The 23,384-nt window shown below is 41.9% G+C and overlaps 2 protein-coding genes across 5 annotated transcripts in view; both read right to left on the minus strand.

Moving 5' to 3' along the window:
- The window catches only part of pdlim2 (PDZ and LIM domain 2 (mystique)), a 33,466-nt gene extending 16,403 nt beyond the window's left edge, over positions 1-17,063 (minus strand). Inside the window, exons 1-6 of the mRNA XM_031849148.1 lie at positions 16,713-17,063; positions 9,018-9,142; positions 6,999-7,150; positions 3,999-4,068; positions 3,350-3,501; positions 1,773-1,836 (exon numbers count right to left, since the gene is read on the minus strand). Of these exons, the coding sequence (XP_031705008.1) occupies positions 1,773-1,836; positions 3,350-3,501; positions 3,999-4,068; positions 6,999-7,150; positions 9,018-9,110 (531 nt within the window). The 5' untranslated portion in view covers positions 9,111-9,142; positions 16,713-17,063. The remainder of the gene's footprint in view (positions 1-1,772; positions 1,837-3,349; positions 3,502-3,998; positions 4,069-6,998; positions 7,151-9,017; positions 9,143-16,712) is intronic.
- An 847-nt stretch (positions 17,064-17,910) lies between these two features.
- sorbs3 (sorbin and SH3 domain containing 3) overlaps positions 17,911-23,384 on the minus strand; it is a 21,774-nt gene continuing 16,300 nt past the window's right edge. For all 4 annotated transcript variants that reach the window (XM_031849420.1, XM_031849421.1, XM_031849418.1 and 1 more), the window contains 9 exons: positions 23,071-23,141; positions 22,407-22,468; positions 22,202-22,248; positions 21,917-22,031; positions 21,677-21,802; positions 20,646-21,191; positions 20,409-20,512; positions 20,200-20,306; positions 17,911-19,288 (listed from right to left, as the gene is read on the minus strand). In XM_031849420.1, the coding sequence (XP_031705280.1) occupies positions 19,227-19,288; positions 20,200-20,306; positions 20,409-20,512; positions 20,646-21,191; positions 21,677-21,802; positions 21,917-22,031; positions 22,202-22,248; positions 22,407-22,468; positions 23,071-23,141 (1,240 nt within the window). In that variant the 3' untranslated portion in view covers positions 17,911-19,226. The remainder of the gene's footprint in view (positions 19,289-20,199; positions 20,307-20,408; positions 20,513-20,645; positions 21,192-21,676; positions 21,803-21,916; positions 22,032-22,201; positions 22,249-22,406; positions 22,469-23,070; positions 23,142-23,384) is intronic.

Genomic DNA, 23,384 nt, shown 5'->3' on the forward strand with positions numbered 1-23,384 from the left:
GAGCCACACAGAATACTATACAACTGTTTTCGCAGGCTGAGTAGTACTCTTTGTGACAAGTATACTGATCGACATGTGTAATATTGGTGTAGTGCCCCTTTAAAAGCTCCAAAACTGGAATTCCAAATGGTGTGTGTGTGTGTGTATGTATGTATAATTACCTTTCAGTCAAGGCGATTTATGGCACAGTAAAGCAATTTTAATTCCAAGTGTAAGGACGTTATTGTCGTCAGTCTACCTTAGGTGTCAGCCGTCCAAATGAACATCATATATCACATTCATGTCAGTCTAATCTGCCGAAACAGCGAGCCAGTCAGAGAGCCGATTCAACCCTCCCCGTCCTAAAACAACTTGGAAGGAGACCACATGCCATGTGGCTTTCCAGTCACATCAAATTAGTTATTAGGAGTGACTCTGCTGTGCATTCCTAAAGACTATGTTTTGCTGGGACACGATTTAATGGTGATCATGACTGACAGAAGCATTTTAGTTTGATAAAGACCAGTTAAAAATGTTCAGATAAAGCAATGACGGCATTCTCAAAGGCACCACTTGGACGGCAATTACATCATGGCTAGACTGGTTCATCTTTCTCCCAGTGTGAAAGAGATCAAAACTACTCTGACGTAAGCCACCAGTCTCGGGGGGGGGGGGGGGAGACACCGCTGTGAGCGACATGTGCACCTGAATTCCATTTAACATGTAAACATCATAAAGAATCCCAAACTCAAAGAGAAATTATAAAGTTAACTTTCTCAGCAAGCGGCCTCTTAGAAGGAACGCTTGAATGTTTTTAAGTTCAAACCTTTGCATATTTATCCAACTTTATGTAATGTCCAGTGGTATAAAAATGGCAGGAATTCCTTGTGCCATTACAGAAGGTCTTGCATGTGTCACCTCACATGTTCTATCAGTGGGACCCATGCTTGGGACTGAGCATGTAGGCATAGCTGAAATAACTCATGATGAACTTTCCCACAACATGTTCTCTCTTTAACTTACTGAAGTCTTTCCAGACGCAGAGTTCCCCCCCTTCTTGGCTTTGTTGTTGGAATGGTAAATAAGCACCGCATAGTTTAGATGCCGTCTCATGATAACCCCAAGTCTGTATTTGACCACTTCTCATATTTTACTGCTAGTGATCCATTCAGACAAATAAAGCTTCAGGCCATTGTTTTGACGGAAAGTATTATTATTTTTCCCCTTGGAGCAGGCTCTGAATGAAACAGCTCCAGACTGTTGTTCAGCTTAATGTCAGATAATTTCAAAGACTGACCTTTGTAGTTTATCCACTCCCTGTAATAAAAATGTCAAACCCTCTCTGTGCCAGGCCTTTACTGTTAAGTCCACACATACAGTACACTTGAGCTCACAAATCTTTTGTTGGGCATCTTCTCTGGCATCGGAGAGTAACAATTCAAGAGGAAAGGCTAAGAATTCAGACATGTTATTCTTGCAGACTGCGCCAGTGCAGTGGAAATGAATACAGATCTCCAGACGAGAGTACAACAACCTTCAGCTGTACTGACCAAGTGAACTGCAGCTACAGATGTATGGCAGATTGACTTGGAGGACATTCAACTATTATTTATATGCACATTTATCTAAAAATGTGCATGTATTTGTTCAGTATATTGTACTCTTCCAAGGTCCCAAACCTATACGATACCAAGATGCGGACAGTTGATGACTAAACAAGCTAAGCTTCAAAAGCAGCACTTACTAAAGGAATGAAGAGAGAATTTGTCTGGTTTAAGAAAACAGAAACCAACCTGTGACTGCGGTCTGGACAGACTGTGATTTTTGTCTTCTGGAGACCATGGACGCAGCAGGACACTGTAACAGAGAGACAACCAGACATATGTGTGATTATGGTGAAGGCAATATATAACATGAGACGGGCAAATCCCTCTGCGATTGTTTATGTGGTGGTGAATTTATCCCTTTAACCCTCTGAACCCCACGAACCTGCCAGCGGGTTTGAAAGGCATGTTTTCTTTTTTAATTATAAAAACAACCCAGCAAAATTACACCATTTATCATATAGCCAGAAACTGTAATAATATAAATTATTCCCTTTTTTTCAAATTTCCAACTGTAACAGAACGAATTAGGTGCATCTTTGGAGGTATTGGGCTATTGTGGAGAATTTTGCAGAATCAATAAGCAGGACAGACTTGCAATGTTGGATTTATTATGACTTGAATTAAGTACTTTTATTTACTAATAATTCGTCATGATTTTTCAAATCTACTGTATTATAGATAGATAGATAGATATATTACAGTGGACAATATTGTTATATAAAATTACATATACCGTGAAAAAGGATTTTATCCATATTTCCCTTTTTATAATTATTATATTAAATATGTAATTATGGCAATGCAGGTTCCCCATGGAGCTCTGTACAAAGTCCTGTTTGATGTCACAGAATACTTTATTTTGAAGAACCACAGTAGTTTAAAATGAAAAAACAATTCCAAAAATGACTGCTGTATTGAAATAACAGATTGCTGTTTACTCATAAATCAATGTTCCATTATATAACATTAAGATGGAAGAACAATATAATAGCACTTATAATTCTATTTATATTAAGCACAAGATGGAAATGAAGTAGTCTGGGCAGGAAGCTTCATCAATGCGGGGCGAGGGAGGATATCTAAGTTTTAACTGACCTACTAAAGTTGTCCAGGAGAGTCAACGAATGGCCATGCACCGAGAGAGAGCGAGCGGCACGGTGAACGTTCCACATTCTGCCTTTTGTTGAAGTGAATGCAAACGGTGGAATGTGATATCCTGTGCATATCCTTTGTTACTGCAGTACAATCCCATGGTTCCACTTTCTGTCCGTTATGCCTAAACCTATTGACTCTGGGCCTGTTGTGGAGTCAAGGGAGCACTTGTTGCAACCCTTTGTCCACATGTAAGCCTATTGAAGTCGTGAATGGACAGGTTTCTGAAAAGAGACTCAACTGTCCATCTGAAATGTCAAGCTTAAAAAGCCCTAGGACTTTATCTTTTACCCTGTTCATGCTGAAAGGCCGACTGCCTAAACTGTAATTTACAAGTAACCAGATCACATGAGAGTCTCCACACAGTATAATCCTGTGCTTTTGTTACAACATTGGTAAGCAAGGTAACAATGCAGGAGTGGACAAGCTGGCTGAAGGTTCAGTATCTGTCCAACAAAGCCACTAATAGAGTTCCACTTGTGCTTTTTAAAGCAATTTATTTATATAAAGTCCAAACTTCGTGGTCCAGAGTAGATTCTTCATTAAAGGAGATGGCTGTTATCTGCCTCAGAAACCTGCTCGTCATTAAATAAGCATTGCAAGTGAGTTACCTCTTGTTAGGGGTCGGTGTCAGCCTCTCCCTCTTCCCATCTGGGCTGGAAAAAGGATCTGATGAATACGGTCCAGGGGACAGCGACGCAGGGCTGGAGATGGTGTACTCTCTGTAGTTCTGATTCTCATCTTTACTCACCATTACTGCCTCCTACAAAACATCACATCAGAGGAATGTTATTGCATCATCAGTTGAAAGTAATTTGATCTTTACTAGTGCAGTAGTGAACGGCTTAAGTGAGAAGCATAACAGAAAGACTACAGACTTTGTACTCAGTATCACCACGTATTACAGGTGGTGCTTTGGGATTCATTATGATCTCAATAAAACACAGGAACCAAACGACCCCTATGCTAATAAATCACCATAACGTCTTGTATTGCTTCCATCTTGAGGACAGCCAAATAAGCAGATATGTAATAAACAGATGTGCCATGCATGCATTAGTAGACATCAAGCAGCATGCCCTGTGTAGTCAAAACATTATCCACATAAAACAGGCACCGAGCGAGGCTGTGGATTTAAAAAAAAAAAAAAAAAAAAAAAAAAAAAAAAAGGGAGAATGCTGCTCTGGACATCAAGTTGATGTTCAGTATTTAAGACAAACTGTAGACAGATTAAAGCTCCTGTGAAGCTGCAACTCTGACCTGGAAGCGTCCAGTGAGCTGCTCAGGAGTGCTGATGCCGTTGGTCTGTCCAGGACCGGGAGGTTCAGGTCTTGAAAGAGAGAAAACCACAAGGATCAAATGACTGTCAACACTGATAATATCCGACTACCCAATGTTGAATTCTCCATCTATGTAGCATGTGGGGTAAAGCCAGATCTCATCACTGCTGAACTAAAATAAAAGACAATCAACTCATGCAGTAAGGACGTTCATGTTAAATTAAAACTGGTATAAGTGACAGTCTCGACAAGCTGATGCACAAAGTATGTAATATGTTCAAGAACTTGCAAGAAAAGCAATCAATTTTCTAAGGGTCATAGTCTGAACTTGCACAAACAAAAGCCTAATTCTTGACATCCTTTTTTCTGATGTACTTGCATGCATCCATCAGTAGGTTCCCATGAATGTGAGAGATTACTGCAGGAGACTCTGTCCCCCTTTTTAAAATATTCTACCGATGGATCTCATCTTTCCAACTAGTCACTTTTGTTTTACTTTCTTAAATAGGAAACACATTCTGTAAGCAATTCCACCATTGAATGTGGAGGGGAAAATATGGTTATATGTGCCAATTCAAACAAAGTGCCCCCCTGGCTGCAGGGCCAGAGGCTGACAGGATTTTGGTTGAGCCCGGGGTAATGAGGCACACAGGAAGGCCTGGATGCCTGTGGTAAATCACCCAGAAACACACCTCTCGTGACCTGGGCTCCACATACTGAGTAGAAGAGATGGCAAGAAGACAAAAACTGATACAGCAGCTGTAAGACATTTCTTCCTGTAGGAGAGATATTAATGTGACAGGCATGAAAAACTCTTCAATTTGGAACTGCATGCCGGAAAAATGCTCTCCCTGTGCTTTAAAAGGAAGTGAGATGTATTAAAGTTCAGTGATCAGAGCAGTGTCTGGTCTACTCTGTTTATACGTCTCCAATACAGAAAAATAATTTGCTTCTGGTGAAAATGCCAACTGACTTTATATCACAGTTATATACAACTGACTAAAATCAGCACGTGAAACTCTTTGATGATACTAGCTGTGAAGAGCTGTCATCGAGAGGACAAGCAGTTAAACTGCCTGAGGCAGTGTCTTCAAACATGTGCATTGTAAGAATACCTCTCTAATATTTCAGTTGTCATAATGGAAACAACGCAATATTGAGTTCAAGAGGATTCAAATCCACAAAAAGCGAAAGTTAGATACTTTGTGTCAAGCTGTGACCAGTATTTAGGACGAGGCAAGCCCCTACTTTATAGGACCTGGTATCGTTCTAATTGTTCATTGTGCTGCTATGAGCTAATGTTGCCAAAGAGATACTTTTGAAAAATAGTTTCAGATTTTTAAATAAGTAAACAAAACTGAAGCCGACCAGAAATTTGAACACCAACTTTCAGTAACTTACTTACAGATTGCACTACACGTTTCTTCTCAAATTTAATATATCAATTATTATAAAATGTACTTTTATTGAGCTGTGTCCTTATGAGGGTCTACGGACCTCTGAGGCAAATGCAGGGATTTTGGTCAATATAAATGAAATTGACTTCACCCAACATTCTATTGAGGTTCGATACTTAGCCAAGCTGCTTGACCAATCAAGCCAAACTCAAAGAAATGCAGTCAGGTTCATATGGTATTTGCCGTTGCAGCAATAGCAGTTTAACAGTAAGTGTTCTGAATCTTTGGTGACCAAATTAAATAATGATGCTAGCTGCAGGATGCACACACACATAGCAGTACATGCAAGAGGAACCAGTATAGCTGTGTGGTAAAACTACACCCACGAGGGGCTCTGACGGCCAACGCCATTAGAGAGAGCAACGGTATCACAGAGAGACAACTGCTCTGGTCAACATGACATCATCCGCAAGGCATCAATGGACAATGAAGTCCAAACAAGTAGGCGCGAACAAAGCCAGACAAACGGTTTCAGGGTCAGTGACAAGACAGTGATGCTGTCGTTGCTTTGTTATGTAAAAATAACCCCAGTTAGCAAAGTCTGGGATGAACATGTCGTTGGATGCACAACAATAAACCACTGCCTCATGTTTAAAACAGCAGACACGCCTAAAAACAGCCGATGCCAACTTCTTCCAGTGGGCAACAGCATCAGTGTGATGACAGTTGTTGCCAACCAGATGTTGAGCTGGAAAAAGGGAGGGCTCTCAACTAAGCAAAGAACAAATCAAACACTACAGATTTCTGCTTCTCCATTACACACCTCTTGAGAGCTTATCTGAATGAAATTCAAATAGATAATCTGCTTGACGAGTGGTGTTAAGACAAGAGCCTGTGAGGTACTCAACAGCCTTGATGCTGAAAACCGCTGACAGTTAACAGAGTGGGATTAAAGACATGGCAGGACTACACAGTGGCATTGTCCTGGGCAGGCAAGAAGTAATGGTGTTGTTTCTGGCTTGGTAGGAGACATGAAGTCAGCAGGGAAAAATTCACTCACATGGACGTGGGACATCCAAGGAGGAAGTGTGTGAAAGCACACGTGCGTGAGAGTGTGTGGGTGCATGTTTGTGTGTGCAGAGAGAAAGTGAGTTTTTGGGAGCAACAGTGACAATAAATGAGAATTTAGGGAGGACCTTTAATCAAAATGCCAGCCAACAGCAGTCCTGGCTCAAAGGAAAACCTTTTAAGTAGCCAACTCCCCGTCTTCCACACAGGGTCTTGGCAACTGTGGGAAGGGAACACTGTGGCTCTCGTACATGCTGGCATTTCCCCTGATTACAATCACTTGTTTTTGTTTGTACAGTGCCCGCATGACGTCAAAAACAATGTCAATTAAGATAGAGGCTGAGGCAACTGTGGTCTTGGCACAAACACAGAAAATGAGGGATATTCATATGGGGAACGATGCTGCAGAAGGTTCCATGGGACTGTATGCATTTCATGTTTCTAAAATTCAACACGCACAACCTAAAACTAGCAGGAAATGCGGTTGCTTTTTGCAAATCTGCATTTCAGCGTACCTCTCCACCGCCAGCTGCAGCTGAGTCTTTGAGTTCTTGATCTTGTTCTGGGCCTCCACGTTCAGCATGTCGGCCGTGTTTTCCCCATTGATCTCCAAGATAATGTCACCAGGTTGCAGGTCAGCCTTCTCTGCCTTGCTGCCCCCGTTGACCTGTTGAACAAAAGAATGAGCTCCAGTTAGGTCTTACTGGCCCCAGGTCCTGCTCTGACCATTACACTTTATGGATGCTATCCATCTGGCGAGTACAGACAGCTCTGTATATCAAGACTGTGTGGACAATTTTTCAGTGACTGACATTCAGCATTAACAAATGAGTAAATGAGGGAAAAAAAAAAAAAAAAGGTGTTGACGAATTGCCCCACACGTTTTTAATGAACTCTTAATGCAACGGTCTCTCTACAACGCGTAACTTTCACAGCGAATACCAGCCGACGCCACTGCGGTTCACACGCATGGATCGAGGCAGTGCCGGTCGACAGCGGACAGATTCATGACGTCCTCGGGGAGAAGTTATTAGTGCGACACTACCATCCTCACCGCATGTCAAAGCCAATGCTACACCACTACATCAGAGGGAATTCCACACTAATGGGCTGAAACACAACATCCTAGCTACCGCTTTCAGCTCAGTTCCTTTGTCCCCGGCACACACACCCAAAGACGCAGGCTTACTAAAACAAAAGGCGAAATGCAGAGGCTGACGCTGGTAAAACTTCAGAGTGGAAGTATGACATTCGTCAAACAGTGCTCTCCTCACAATTAAAAACAGAGAGGCAATAAAACAAAGAATGCAAAACAAAACAAATAAAAGAGCCAATCAGAGAGGATGAAAGACTCATTCTTGCATATCTAGAGGAAAATATGGATAGAAGTAGAGTGCCAGTCGACAGGCTGTTTGTCAGTTTAGCCAAGCAAGAGGGCAGAGGGCCAATGTCTGTGGGCCCACTCGAGAGGCAATTAAGCGTTGCTGTGGTGACCCACAATAGCGCGTGCCTTTTCTGATCAGGACACGCCTGGTTTCACATAAACTAACAGCAGTTGGGGGTTCTTTTCCAGGGTCGGTGCCCGAGTGAAACGGAGGCAAGCTATCTTTCAGGTCAACAGGATTAAAAGAGGGCATCCATGTCGTGTCAAGTGCAAACCACTTCAGATGGGCCAACCCTGTGGTTGCTAAACTGCAAGGTGGGGAGGGACGGCGATGGGGTGAGACAAGCCGTTTCACAAACAGGGTTTGCAAACCAATTTCAGTGATAAAGTTTCTACCTCAGCAGGAATCTCCGTCCCTTCAGAGAACCTGTTTGATATTTTAGACAAGCAAACATGCTGGTGTTGTTTACTGGTTAGCAGTAACCAAATCTGATTCATGATAGAAAAACAGCTCTTCTCATGAATACGTTGTCAAGAGGGGGCAAACAATAAATGCTTTTGAAGTCAAGGCCGGTGTGAAGCACTGGTACCCTGTCATGATTCAGCAATAACTTATCTTTTGTAGTCTCACTGGTAAAAACAGGCTGAGGTGGTGATGTAGCACCAGAATGTGCAGTGGGCAGAACTGGGCGTCTCTGGCATGCAGAAGGTTTCCTGATGGTGTTTACTGTGTGCGCCGTCTGTTTACAGTGGTAACGTTTCCACTTCTTCTACTCCATCTCCACCTTTTTTTTTTTTTCCCTGTGAATGGGAACTTACTGATGCATGTTGTAATGCTCAAGAGCTAGCAAAGAAACGCAAACCAACACTCTCAGACTGCACTCTGGGGATCAGGAACCCCTCGCCTCCCACCTCAACTGTAATCAGTGGTTTCCTTCTAATGTAATCTACTTCCATTCTATTCCAACGGGTTCAGTAGTCAAGGAAATAGGTACGAGGCAGCCCGCGGACACAAACAAAGACAAGAAAAGAGACATAGTGAGGAGGAAGTTGACTTTGCATGACATTACAGACTGTTTTGACAAAAACAGAGGATATGATTTGATAAGGTGTGACGAGGTTCAGCAACAGGGCGGCTTTTGATGAGTACCTTTGATACAGTTATGGCCTTCTTGAAGTCCCTTCCTCCATGTATTCTGAAGCCCCATGGCGAAGGACCGATAAGGTTCACCGTCAGCGCCATTTAGTGATCAGATCTGCACACTTGTCAAAACCCTGAAAGAAAAAAAAAAAAGAAAAAAAAGAGGAACACAGTGAGCATGAGTATGTGTAACATCTGGGACATAAATATATGCTCGTCTAAATAAGTTTCTGCTGGCCAGGCCTAATATTAGATCAACAGGTGACGACAGTGAACATTTGCATAATCAACAAGTGAAGACAGTGAACATTTGCATAAACAACAAGTGAAGACAGTGAACATTTGCATAAACAACAAGTGAAGACAGTGAACATTTGCATAATCCGCCTTTCATCTGCATCGACACTTCACTTCCACAGGCCCAAGTCCCCATGATATGGATTGTGCAAACACATCAAACACGAATTGGAAGAATCTGAAACCAAAGACACATGACTAACAATGCTAAAGTGCCTGCAACGCCAAAGAGGTTCATTAAATCCAAATGCTCTGTCATGCAACGTGCAAACAAAAATGTCGTGCAAGCACACAAGGAGCTGAACGTTTTGTAGTGTTTCACTGTGACCATTGCGTTCAATGTATACAGTGGTGTAGTATGATATCACAACATATAGTATAGAAGCCCTTTAAGACTTGTTTATAAGAACGGGCTGTGTATATACAAACGTGTCCAACAATGCAGTTTGTTTGTAAATGTGTAGGTCCTTGGTGGATATTTCATATTTGTATGGTTCAGCTTTGCACAAAAATGTATAGACATTGCTTTCCACTAAGTATGTTTTGAATTTCTAAAACTCAAACAGTGAATTAAGTGTTTAAAAATCAAATCCTTGGAGATGCCAAAGTATAGCAAAACCATGTGAGGGTTTTTCATTGTTCTATTCTGTTAAAGACAAGAGTCTTCAAGAGAGACTTAGAAAAACAAATCATGCTGTAACATCATCCAGGGGTCTCTTTTGCTTTCCGATCAGGGACAAATCTCTTAATCTGAACATTGTCTCGGGGTTGACAGTCAGCAATGTTAATCATTTGAATCCATCACAAATCTGCATGATAAGACAGACAAGGAACGGATCCCCCAGATGTAGCGCTTTAAATTATCGGTATGGATTGAGCTTTCAAAATATTACAGATTGCGAAGTCATAATTGGTGATGACAGTATTTTGCGTGCTTTTCCAGCAGATCTGAAACAGCTCATTAGTGTAGACGCGCAAAAACAATTTGTATGAGTAAACAAATACTGTGTGCGAAAAGTGAGGCCATCTCAAGGATCATTGGCTAGCAAGCTTTATGTTGCTTGACTAACTGCTCCAAACACCTGCATGTGTTTAAGCATTCCTGCCAACAAGCTATTCATGAGTCAATTCCCCTCCTCCCAAGTGTGACATGAATACGATGACAAGAGTGATAACGAGGTAGGAAAGGGTCCAAAACATGACACTGATGTCGGCATTAAATACATTCTCAATAAACCCGTAACAGTTGAGCATCTGCCTCTGGATCCCGCCCCAGTTAACATTTACACCATCTTCTAGAATATTGATGGGCCTAAAACTGGAGCAGAATGCGCTTTTTAAGACATTGAAATAGTCATGCTGATGCTGCTTTTTGAATTGAGGATAACCTGCGATTTAATTGCCAGTTTGACTGCTCACAGCTGAAGATGAAGCTCGTCTGTTGTAGGACTGCATGTGGAGACACAAGAGCTCTGTGGCGGTCAGTGATGATGGGATGAGCACTTAGAGGTCCATAAACATCTCATCAACACCTGCACAGTGCACGCATACACACACGCACAGTGCACGCATACACACACGCACAGTGCACGCATACACACACGCACAGTGCACGCATACACACACGCAGCTGCTGTGTCTGAAACTGCATTTACTTTAGCCGAAGACATTAGTGCTACACGTAATATATAGGTGCACATGTAGACAATGACATAAGCTATTTTAAGTATAGACTCTCAAAAAAGGAAAGGTCTACACCCAAACAATTTTAAATTATCTGTTGCTTAACTCACAACACAAACAGGGCCTGGTGTTGCATCAACCTCTGAAAGTGAGTGCAGAACTTACACCCAATAGTTGACCGTTGCTTTCTACAGAGACGCAATGCCATGCTGGATTCGTTTTCCTAGTTATTAACATAACTACACTGTCACTTTGACCTGTGGGTTTTACATTTATTGTCATCACCATAGTCATTGCTATGATTTTAAAGCTCAGAGAAAAGCAAAGTCATACAAACATTGAGCAGAATAGATAGAATCAAGTAATTAAGGCCTTACCATGCGTTTGCCCCTCTGAATACATACTGTAACTATATCAGTTAGTCAAAGGTTAATATGGTTAATACGAGCTCAAGATAAAGTTTACTATACTCGAAAGTTCAGGTTGACCCAAAGCACTGCTTACCAGACAGAATAGTGTGGCCAACACTGGAATGTAAATCTCACTCAATGTCTATAAATAAAGTGATAAGTCTGTCAATGATTACAAGTGTTGCATAATAGAGTCTCTAAAAGACAATAGAAGTAAAACCTCTGGAAGTCAGACATCCGCCACATTGCTCCCCTAAATCCCTCCAAACACTGGCCCAGTTCATGGGCTGCACATTCCACAAGTGTTTGGGACACGCAGTGCCGACCCAGTAAGCCATTAACAGTCTGGGCCAATTAGCAGGGTTACTGGGCTCACCAGCATTAGGGTCTCTTAATTGCGATGGCCTCCTCAACAACAGGGAGCAGCCATCCCGAAATTTCCCAGCCGCTGGGGGTGTCAATTAGTTCCATGAGCTTCTGCCGCTTCTCCTATAGAGCGGTCATTATCAAGCGAGCAGCCTGCTAATTCCCTGCGTAAACGTCGTCTGTTGGTGTCATAAAAGCGCTGGTAGTGGATAATGTCAAAGTGAAAGGATGGTGAAAGTATGCGGCAGAGCGGACAAACAGCGGAGAACACACAGCGGTGGTGAGAATAAGTGCCACACTCGTGGGCTGCGCTTAATTGGACACGGATGAGGTTTTAAGACTGCACTGCTGCTCACATAAAACAAAGTGCTGAACATGAGAACTCGCCATCACACACAAAAGTACTGTTGGGTAGCTGCCAATTCACATAAGAGACGACTTCTGTTCTCTCTGCCTTTGCGGCCACGCCAATCTGGCAGCGCAATTAAACAGACAAAGAGAGGAATTCCAGTCATGAAGTCATTTCAGCATCAGCCGCACGGCAGGAGGTCAGTCTGAGGAGAATAGAAACCGGTGCTAAAAAGGTGTACGAAGTAAAATACTCACTTCTGACTAACGCAATGGAACGGCAAACGACTTACCTGCATTCCTACGTACCAACAAACGTCACGGTGTCAAGTTTGACAGACTACAAGAAGCAGCATCCAAATTTCCTGGACAGGTTTATCCGGTACACCTAGCTCAAAATAATGCCGTCTAATATAACAAATCCTACATTGTATATTCAGTTTTGGTTAAAAGTGTTGTGTTGAGTCAACGTTTTTTAGGAATTTTGAAGGCTTTAGAAGGCCGTGCTGTTGAAATGTATTATGAGGCGTTTCTGCTAGTTTGTAGCTCTGAAACAATTAGTCGATCAATTAATATTGATCGACTACTACTACTCGATCAATTACTATTCGGATCTTCAATTAGTCGCTAGTATATTTTCACCCTAGCTGCTAAATGTTGAGGACTTACTGCTTTTCTTGGTCTTATGATTAAACTAAATATCTTTAGATTTCAGACTGTCGGTCTGACAAAACAAGTAAATATCATCAACTTAGGCTTTGAATAGGTTTTTCACAATTTTCAGAGCCTTTTGTGTGAACATTTCATCCACCCAATTTCATTATTAAGTGTTATGAGGCAATATACCTCCCAGAATTTGTATTTACATACGATTTCCCGTACTGCATCTAACAAAGTGTTTATGGCATGTGAGCAGTGGACACTTGAGCTCTTAGGACCGTGTCCACCACTGAACTGGAGCAGAGGATCATTGTGCCTTAAAGAGCTGCTAAAGCTACTCATATCACTGTGCTCCTTGTCATGTTGCATAAAAGCACACTTCAGTGTGGCAGGAGATATACAAGACCATAATGAGCTCAGATTCAGTTTCCATAAGGGACATTTTCACGCTCTCTGAGGGAAATCTAAGCCAGTCGTGTATACTCTCTTTATGTTAACGACCTTTTGGCACTTGTCACATCTGAGAGATTGTCCCTACAGGCAAAAGAGGTAGTGGCCTATCCTAATGTTGGATTCAAGGCTCATTGCTCCAACATGCAGAGAGCCCCGAGGGGTTTGCATTTGCAAAAAGCTTTCAAAAACACATTTTGTGCTCAGGGTGAAAACTAAATGATTGAAAGAACACCACTGTATCAGATAACCAAATTGATTAGTGAAGCTAAAACAAATAGGATTATATATTAATAGTAATATCGCTCATAATTTTTGCTATATTGAATAAAGATTCAACAGTTTGCTAATTACTCTTGGTGTAGGATATTAATGTACTGTACAGAATTGCAGGTACGAATGAGAAAAGACAAGCTATAAGCCTCAGTGTAACTCCCTGGCGGTCAGGGGCGGCTGGCTGATGTGCAATCTTTAATTTAGCATGTTTAAATAACCTAGCGTACCCATAACATGCAGTTAGGAGTAGCATGGGCTGAACGAGCAAAACCTGCTGACACAAGTCTGAAACTATGTGTAATCTGCGGAATTATGACTCAAACCTGATGAGTCATTAACTTTGATCAGCACGGCATCACAACACAGTTAGAGCAACCAGTTGTCATGTTGACCAGAGTTGGGGGGGGGGGGGGAAATGCAGGAGATGGAAAGAGCACACGGCCAACCAATAAATATGCGCATCGCAGGAAACCATTTCCATCACTATGTTTCGCTAATCCTCAGAATTAACACCTCATTCACTCAGAGGAATGTAACATGTGGAAAAGCAAGTTGCTACCATGTGCACTGCAGTGGAAGTCAAATATTCATGAACTGAAAGGCATTAGATTAAGTGTGAAGACTGCCGACTAAAGCTCTGCATAATAAAATATCTGGCAGCCAAACCTGGCCACCTACATCAACTCTTCACCTTCTTCCCTGAATCACTGGAGGTCTTAACCGAGACTGTTTGTCTTCTCCCTGAACTCCGGGCAGAAATCCCCTGGATTGAATGAACAAGCACAGTGTCTCCGACATGTCAATACTGAAAGAAACTGCTGATGAACACACCAGACGCTCAAGCTGTGGGGGGGTCTCTCTCTCTCTCTCTCTCTCTCTCTCACTCATATGATCCACCGTGGCTGCGGGGGGGGAGGGGAATATTCCTGGTGTGAATCACACTTGTCAAAAGCTCTCGCTGGTGGCCATACACACCGGCGGGAACTTTCCACAGCTATAGTCAGTGATGCGGTCCTATGTTGACTCTGCCCTATGCGTCACGCACCGCACCAACAGGTCGGCACCTACCTGGACACACGCCCACTGAATTTAATAGGAAAGGAATGCAACAGCAAGCCTCTCCCTGGACTGAATAGAGCGAAATAACATTCTGAGCATTCTCAAATCACACGCATTTGGTCAGATGTAGCTTCAGTCGCTAAGGAGATGAGAAAATAACATCAGACATCAAACAGGGTGTTGGTTAATGAGTTTCTGTACCGTCATATATATATTTAGTGTATTGATAAAAGTAAATGTGTCAAAGTAATTATACATTTAGCCATTCCTGTACTTTCTGTGGGTTACTCCCTTTACAATTTTAAGGGCGCACGCTCCCGTAGAGTTTCATGCTGTAACACACTCTTAAAAATGTTACATTAATCGTATCCTCTGCAGTATAAAAAAAAGACAATTTCTAAGATTACCCATCATCCCTTTTACCAATTTGCTGTAGCTCTGTTACAGTGGACTGGATTGTGTCCACTGGGATGTACGCTTTGTAACAAGACAAGGACACTGTGGTGGCGGCTTCACTTATCTCCCCCTCTGCATCATCATCATCATCTGGAGATCATGTTACTGCTGTTCACACTGAACAGGCTCCACACTCTGCTGCTCGACAATCAGAGCAGTTCACCACATCCTCTGCCTTCACAAATCGGGCCCTCCTCACGAAAGACACACCAACTGCCACTTTGTTCGTTACTTGCACGCTCTTAAAATACACTGTTGCACCTCAGTGCGTTCAGAAGCCTGTTAGACACTGTGTGAGAAACGTGTCGTTCCTACAGAGTTTGATGCAACGTGAAAGAATGAACAGTCAAATATCGTGCGATGCCTCTGCCTCATCAGCTAAAACTGAAAACCACAGATTAAAAAAAACTCATCATTTCAGATTTAACAGATTATATTAACTTCCTGCCTAACTGTCAACATGGTCATCACAGAGGAAAGCTGCCTGTTACAGGCCTTGATCTAAAAGGGAAAAAAACACAACATGGTCCTTGCTGCGGTTAAATCCTCAATGCAGTTGTAAAACAAACAAATTCTTTCCCCGAGTTAGAAGGTAACCAGTTTTCCCTGTTTTCTTGAAAAGCCACCACTTTGCTCGATCTAAAATTACAGTGGTCTGTTTTTTGGTTCCTGGATGGCTTTAGGACTATCCTATCGGAGTAACAGCACCATTTTCTTCCCAAAAAAAAAACAAAAAAAAAGACAAAGCAAAGCCGAAAGGAAGCCAACTATAAAGTGAGAGGTGGGGTTAGGTAGAGCATGCATCATAACCGGGAAGGTACACAAAACAGCAGTTGGTGGGGTTTTGGCAAAATGAGGTTTCATTGGGAATGTTCTGGAGTATACATGAACTCTGTGCAACACCTCAAAGCGCTTTCCCACCTGCTCAACTCGCAAGCAAGGTCCATTTGTTTCTTCTTGAGTGAGTGAACTGGAGGAACAGTCACATCTAGACACTTAAGCAAAGAGAGTACAGTGTTTAACTTGAACTACAGTGGACCTGACTAATTCGGAGCCATCAGAGGGCCACTTTAGGAGAGAGAAGATAGCTGGTTCACCAGTTCAACTATTGCGACATAAATACGGACTTTACAGAGTCCTGAGGTTGCACAAAGTCACAGGGACTGCTTGATGTGCAAAGAAAATAACCTTCCCTGCTCTCCTGAACACAGAGGCATCAACAGGGTGGAAAGTCTCCAGAACAAGGTGGAAACTGGCACTGTGTGTGGGCCTAAGATTCCCCCCGTCAGTGAGACTGACTTTTACTTTCCACATATATCACGCATAGTTAGCCAAAAAAAAGCTCACAGGCGAATGATGCACACCTTAAGTGCGCATACTTGGCACCAGTCATAATTTAGCAATGCTTTACTGCATGCTCCGAGGCTCCCACACATTTGATGAAGATATACGAGTCTATCGGGCTTAATGACCTCAACAAACCTATAATAAATCACAATACCTGCCATGAAACAACATATCACATTAGTTAAACGGAAATGTGCCATTAAAAACACCAAAAAAGTGGGAAAGGGACACTCGTTTTGCTCCCCCAACAAATAAGCGTTTAACCCACTGGAGTTTTGATTAATTAATCAAATCCAGCTTTTGAGTTACCCAAGAGGCTGTTGAGAAACCTAATAACGCCATGTTTACTTACCAAGGTGAGTGCAGGGATTTCAGGTGCCTTCTTCTCCACCTGTTGAATCTCGGCGCGCTCCTCGACAACACGCTGAGCACACACCCAGCAGACTGCACTGGTCCCAGTTCAACTCTGCCTGAAACAACAACCGCGTCCAAAATGCGAGCAAAAAAAGCAGAAAGCAGCTTCTTTTTTTTTTTTTTTTCAAGCAGCGGAGCGGAGATGAAGCGCTGTTAGTCCCTTGTCTTCGTCTCTCTTCTGGCGTCTCAGACGTTAAGGTGGTGGCACATAAGAACGCCACCTGTGGCTGCGCGCGCAATGGAATCAGTGCGTCGAGCTCGGAGTGCCATGTGCTGTTACCAAAATAAAAGGTTTGACAGAGACAGCGAAACTGGGCGTGTCGCTTCAGAGAGGAGGGTGCGGCAGTGATAATTGAGCCATTTATCCTGAAAACACTCCCGGGCTGCGTTTTGTGTCTGCGCGCGCCACCTTCTGACGGCGCGGGGCAGAGCAGCATGCGCTCCAACCAGAGCCACGTCAGAGCCACGTCAATCAAACCAGTGACGTACTATTGACTACGTAGTTCACCTTTCTGTCCTTCTGGCTTGTTAATTATAAAGGGCGTAGGTAGGTCGCTGATTAGATGGTTAGACTTATAAACTGATCTATATCAAATAAATATAGCAGGTTTTCTTTTTTTTTATTAAATTTGTATCTTTACTGAAGATATTTTGTATTTTATATGTTCTTAAACTCACTATATAATCTCACATTCTTGTCAGAGGGAAAGTAGCCCCACTTAAAATCAACATAAGAATTTCACAATGAAAGACGTTTATTAAATCTAAGCTTCATGAAAGAGATTTTGATGTCGACTTTTATTCACATTTGTTAGATATTTCTTAGATTTCATATACATACATAAACATATGTACATATATACAGTATATATACCCACAAATATTTTTTACGGTGTAACACTGTCAGACTATCCAAACATATAAGTGTGATCAACACTGTAGTGCCCTTGTTTTTATGTAGAGAAGAAGAATACTGTCATTGAATGTATTTAGATTTGATTGTGAAGCTATACTGAAGCTGTGCCTGACATTCTCTCAGTCGTCCCTGCTGGTCAGCTTCATACTTTCCTTATGTGTTTGTTGAATTACCATATATGACAAGCATTTGACAAAATAAACACAAGCTACTTTCAATATCACTCTGTAATGTTTAATGAAAATTGTACGTACCATACATATGAGATACATTGTTTTATAAGCAAATATATATTATACTTTAAATTTGATAAAAGGTTACAGTCTGTACAATCATGAACAGTCATATAAAATTGCGAAATTACCTCATAATAAGGATGTCTAATGACGTCACACTTGTCAAAGGTTGCACTGGTACAAACATAAGTGATTTTGGAAATACGGCCGAAGGGAGAATGTTAACCCTGTAAGCAGAACACATTATGAAAGCAGTTGTAGTAGAAAGAAAATGAGCTGGGAATGTTAAATGGATCATTTTAAAAAGAAATATCATGAAAGGTCAAATTTGGCACATATTTCAAATACTTCAAAAGATCATTCAACCATTTGCTTTAGAGGAAATGTTCATTTTTAACTTTAAAGTTATTCAACGCAGCTGAGCTACAATTTACAGAGGTTTGACTTTTTATTTCAGAGCAAAGCAGCTTCTCTTACAACACATTACATGATCTATCTCATTACTTTAACATTTGGCATTCTACTCCATGGCTTGAGAGAGATCCAAAAAAGCCAAATATTCTTTAATGAATAACTTGCTTATGAAAACAGTACGCGCATTAATTATATTTGCTCTTCTGCATAGCCTCGCGAAAGGCTGTAAACTTCTCTTGACATGTCCGAGCCCGCACTGTGCTTTACTTTAAGCGCACTTGTTCGTGTGGTTTCCTCAAACTTGCCCACGGTATTTTCAGAGATCTGAAAGAAAATCTGGGTAAGATATTTGAAGGAAACGTTAGTCAATCAAAATGCCTGAAAAATGTGCCATCCTAATTCGTTAATTGTCAGCAGTGTGTTGTGATGGCACTGTGGTGACACAAAAGCTGAATGCAGCATCATACTGTATCAGGGCCTCAGAAGGAACAGCACTGTTCACTGGGATGGAATGCAAATTTCCTGCAGCTGCAAATAGTTGTGGAACAAAAAAGTCCATTCTTTGCATCTGAAACAGTATCATCAGCATTCATTCTTTCCTCTCAAATGGGGTGTGTGAAAACACTCTCCAAGACTCAGTGGACACACACACACACATGCACTCATGCAGGGAGGTGAGGTGAAACCACTCATTGTCACTGCCTTCACCTCTGTTCTGGAAAACAGAGTGAACATGCAGGTCTGACTAGGTTTGGGAGTGTGATGGGTGTAACGGGATGAAGAAATGCTGGAGTGCCAAAGAGCGATCTGTTGGAGAGAGCTGAGTGACTGGTTGGTTGGGCTCTTATGAGTCCAGGTGGATGTGGGCAAGCAGGAAGTGAGGAGGTCAAAGAGGTGCCACGTAATTCCCAGGAAAAGTCCCAAAAGCACGGGTCCGTTCTGACGTACCTACAAAGAACAGAGCAGGTGCCATGGTCACACAGCAGAAACAAACAAATGTATGCATTTATTCTCAAACTGAAAAAAAATGCAGTTTAATTTAAGTTTATTGAGCCAATTACATCTGCAATGTTCCATGATGTCCACTAGAGGGAGGACTTGTTTTAATATTGGTCACAATGAAACTAAAATAACTACATATATATCAAGGTTAACTTGTTTACCGCTGCCTTTTAATAAATAATTCGTTATACTGCATTGTAACTTTTATTGTTGTGTTTTATACCCGTCTTATTTTTATTTTCTATTCTCTTGGCTCTTAAATAACTGTTTTAATTGTACTTTTATGATAAGCTTTGTCTTTTGGTCTTTCATGTAAAATGTCATGATTTTTTTTTAATACTACAGACTATAGACCATAAAATCCCAATCTTTTACTTCATGGAAAATCTTGATTGATTCCCTGTTGAGGAATCAGAATATGCTCCATCACAGATTTAACAATAAAAAAAAAATACTGTTCATCCTACAGGAAGGTGACAAATTAAAGGCTAAAATGATGCAGATGCTTCTTACAGGACACACAGGCCTCCTGAATGGTTTGATCACAATTAAAAATATGTCAATCACGGCTTTTGACAACAACATCACATGTCGGAGATTTTGGAGGGACTTGTTAGTCAGTTCCCTTCAATAACACCAGACAAGGGATTATATTTTAGGAGATTGATGTTCCATCTCTCCAGCAGAAGCGTTAAAGCTGTTCTGGAGGCTCGCGGTGGCATAAAATCGAGACAAATGTTTTTTTTCTCCTCTTCAATTTGTCACCAATCTTAACATATCCTGCTTCACTGTGCTGTTTCCATGGGAATTATATTGAGGGAGTGGTTTATTTAGAAATGAATCACTTTATTCCTTACCTACAAACCAGCCATCATCACATTTCTCCATCACTCTTACAATGTCTCCTTCTCTGAGCTCCAACTCATCTGAATTTTGTGGTTTGTAGTTGTAAACAGCTTTATATCTAAAATAGAGATCAGCGGAAAAAATGAAAAAAACAAATGTTGTATGCCACAAATTCACCAAAGCTGCAACAATGTGGACAAATAAAAATGTGGAGACGTACGGTCTGCGTTGCCCCACTGTTGAATCAGGGTTGTTTGACACTTGTGTTTGTGGCAGGGAGTTACCGCGTGGATTAAATCCAGCAGCCTGGTTTGGGATTGCCCCCTGGAAAAAATAAAAACCTCACATCAGGCATTATGAAATAAGGAATGATAATCAGCAGTCCTATGAACATAAACAGTGACACCATGAGTGTGGGCATGCAGTGACTTTCTCGGGCAGTGCAGTGCAAGCAGACCTGTGAGGGGTCAGTGTATCTGGGAGACGTGTTCGCTGTGGAAGCTCCAGCTCTGTGTACAGACGATGACGACTGAGTGGAAGGCGAAACAGCTCTAGCCACGGAGCTATGGTCAGCAGAGTGTGTCCCAATCCAGTGGCTGTTCTGGTTGGTTAGCGAAGCATTTTTGGAGGGCCACCGATTGGCCGTCTCTTTGAATACAGGTGACTGGGTGGGGGAGCGAGACTGTGAAGCTGGGCTACCATAAGGTACAGGGGAAGATGGCTTCAGTGGGGAGTGCTCAGGGTTGGGGCTGAGGGAAGAGGGGGTGAAGGGAAACAATGGTGACCGCGGGCAGGGTGAGTGGAGCGGACGCCCTGGACTCTGAGGTGCAGGGGAGCCAGGAGACAGGGGGCCCAGTGAGGAGTCATCAGTAGAGAATTTGGTGCGGGGCATCTTGTTGACCTGGACGTAACTGGCTGGGAAGATGCCGCTCCGGTTGGTCCCTGAGATCCTCCCCTCTAACCACTTATCATCAACACGCCTCGTTATATTGATCGTCTCACCCTGAGGAAAATAAGAGGATCTAGAAAAGTTAGACATTACACAGAGAACAACACTTTATCTAATGAAATTTAAACACTTAAGTGTTCGTATATTTCCTATGCGGCTCTAAAATGCCAGCAATATGCAAACCTTGTAACTGCGGCCCAGTGCAACAAGTCATTTTGTCATGTTTCTCATGCAGATTAAACAAACAACATATACTATCTTGATCATTGAGCTTTAGGCTGGTTGTTAGAGAGACAGCTGTTTTCCTGTGTTTCCAGTCTTTATGCTAAGCTAAGCTAACCAGCTGCTGGTAGCTTCCCATTTAACATAGAGACATTGGGAGTAGTATGAATCTTCCCATCTAACTCGGACAAAATATCAAAATGTCTTTAAGTGCTAATACGATTTTCAAATTCATTGTATTATAAATTCATGTGTTTCAATACAAATGTGAAGACAAAGCACCTTCATCTCTGTTACCGCAGCACTGCAATACTCACTTTCCGAAAAGAAAGTTCAACAGGTAGGTCAGCATTGAAGTTAAACAGAGCCACAGCTTCCCCGTAGTCCAACACCTGTAGAGTGGGGGACTTAATAGGCGTTGGCTTCTCTGTGGGAAGCAGAATCTATGGAAGACGAGGGAAAGAGTTTTAAGGTATAGTAATCACAGGGTTTAGATAACCAGCGCAAAGCAACAGTGCAGAGAAACAGCATCAAATGAGACTCATGAAGAAATTCACCTCCACATAAGTCGTGGGGAAAATGCCAGCTCTTCCGTGATGCTCTCCTTCAAACCAGTTGGCATCAACCATCCTGTGGATGTAAACAATGTCGCCTTTCTGCAGCATGAGCTCCCTAAATAAAGGAATAAGAATAATGAGTCGAACAGTTCAATTTGTTCAAAATGAATTGATTGTTTGAAATGTGCATCATGAAGAGAATTTAGACTCCAGATTTGACAGCTTTAAATCTGATAGTGCTGTAACAGAGATGTGAATGACTAAGGAAACAGCCGATCTACTCACTTGGGTGACTGAGCCTGGAAATTGAACTTGACTCGCGCTGCTTTCATCTGGTAAAACAAACAAAACATACAGCGTTCAAGAAAGATTGGCACAGATGCATGAACAACTCAGAATGAACCAATATGCCACTTAAACCCACATAACAAAATGGATTTTTTTAACATCTTCAAGCCTTTAAGGTAACAAGAAAATCCAATAAACATACCCTCTTCTCTTCTTTCTTTGGTGTGAGCTCCATGGTGTCATTTGCAGGGGAAAGACGTTCTACTGTCGAAGTAAAGTAACAGTAGAATGTTCAGCACTCTTTTGTTCAGCAAATGTTGTTTTTGGATGCGTTGCTATGAAAAAGCAATCCCTGCCTTTAACAGCTACGTCAATTCAAAACGGATCTTGGAAATGATTTAGGCTGGCTCCATTCTGGACTAATTTCCAGGAAACACAATAGGATAAAGCTAATCTTTAATCAAGTCTTCCGAGTTCCACTTCCTATTTGTGTGGGCTTCCTCTCCACCCATCTAGGAAAAAACTGCAAAAGCTTTCTGTGTTCACATCAGCTTCATCTAAAATGCGAAATACCAGAGCAGAAGACAACAGCGGCAATGAAAGAGAATCATGGGATGTTCAATTAGATTACTGAAAGCCAAGATCAAATATATGCTGCTTGATTAAATGAGTGGCGCGCACACTGAAAGTGCACATGTCTTTTGTTGGATTCAAGGAAGAGCAGAACATGATCAACTTATGCAGAGAGAAAGACAATAAATACTATAAACTTCTTAAAGCAGTATCAATGCTATGGCAGAGACGGTGAGAAAATCACAGTGAGAAACCGTGTTGCACAGCCAAAACAGAAGAAACTCCATGTTTACCATATGTGGGAGCAGAGGTCAGTGACGTGCCAACAGAGTGATGGACAGGCTGCCTTGCTGCTGGTGAATTGCTGAAAAAGTGAAGAAAATGAAAGATTTTATGTTTATATTGCTGTTACTGTGTATCTAAATCAAGGGAGAGGCTTTCTAATGATATCAAGGTACAGTCAAACACACACACATATTGAAATACACACAGCTCAATTGTGTTGGGGGACAGTGTTTGTGTGTGTGTGTGTGTGTGTGTGTGTGTGTGTGTGTGTGTGAGTGTGTGTGTGTGTGTGTGTGTGTGTGTGTGTGTGTGTGTGTGTGTG

This window comes from Anarrhichthys ocellatus, unplaced genomic scaffold (assembly GCF_004355925.1).
Source record: "Anarrhichthys ocellatus isolate YVR2014 unplaced genomic scaffold, GSC_Weel_1.0 scaffold9, whole genome shotgun sequence".
NCBI lineage: Eukaryota > Metazoa > Chordata > Actinopteri > Perciformes > Anarhichadidae > Anarrhichthys > Anarrhichthys ocellatus.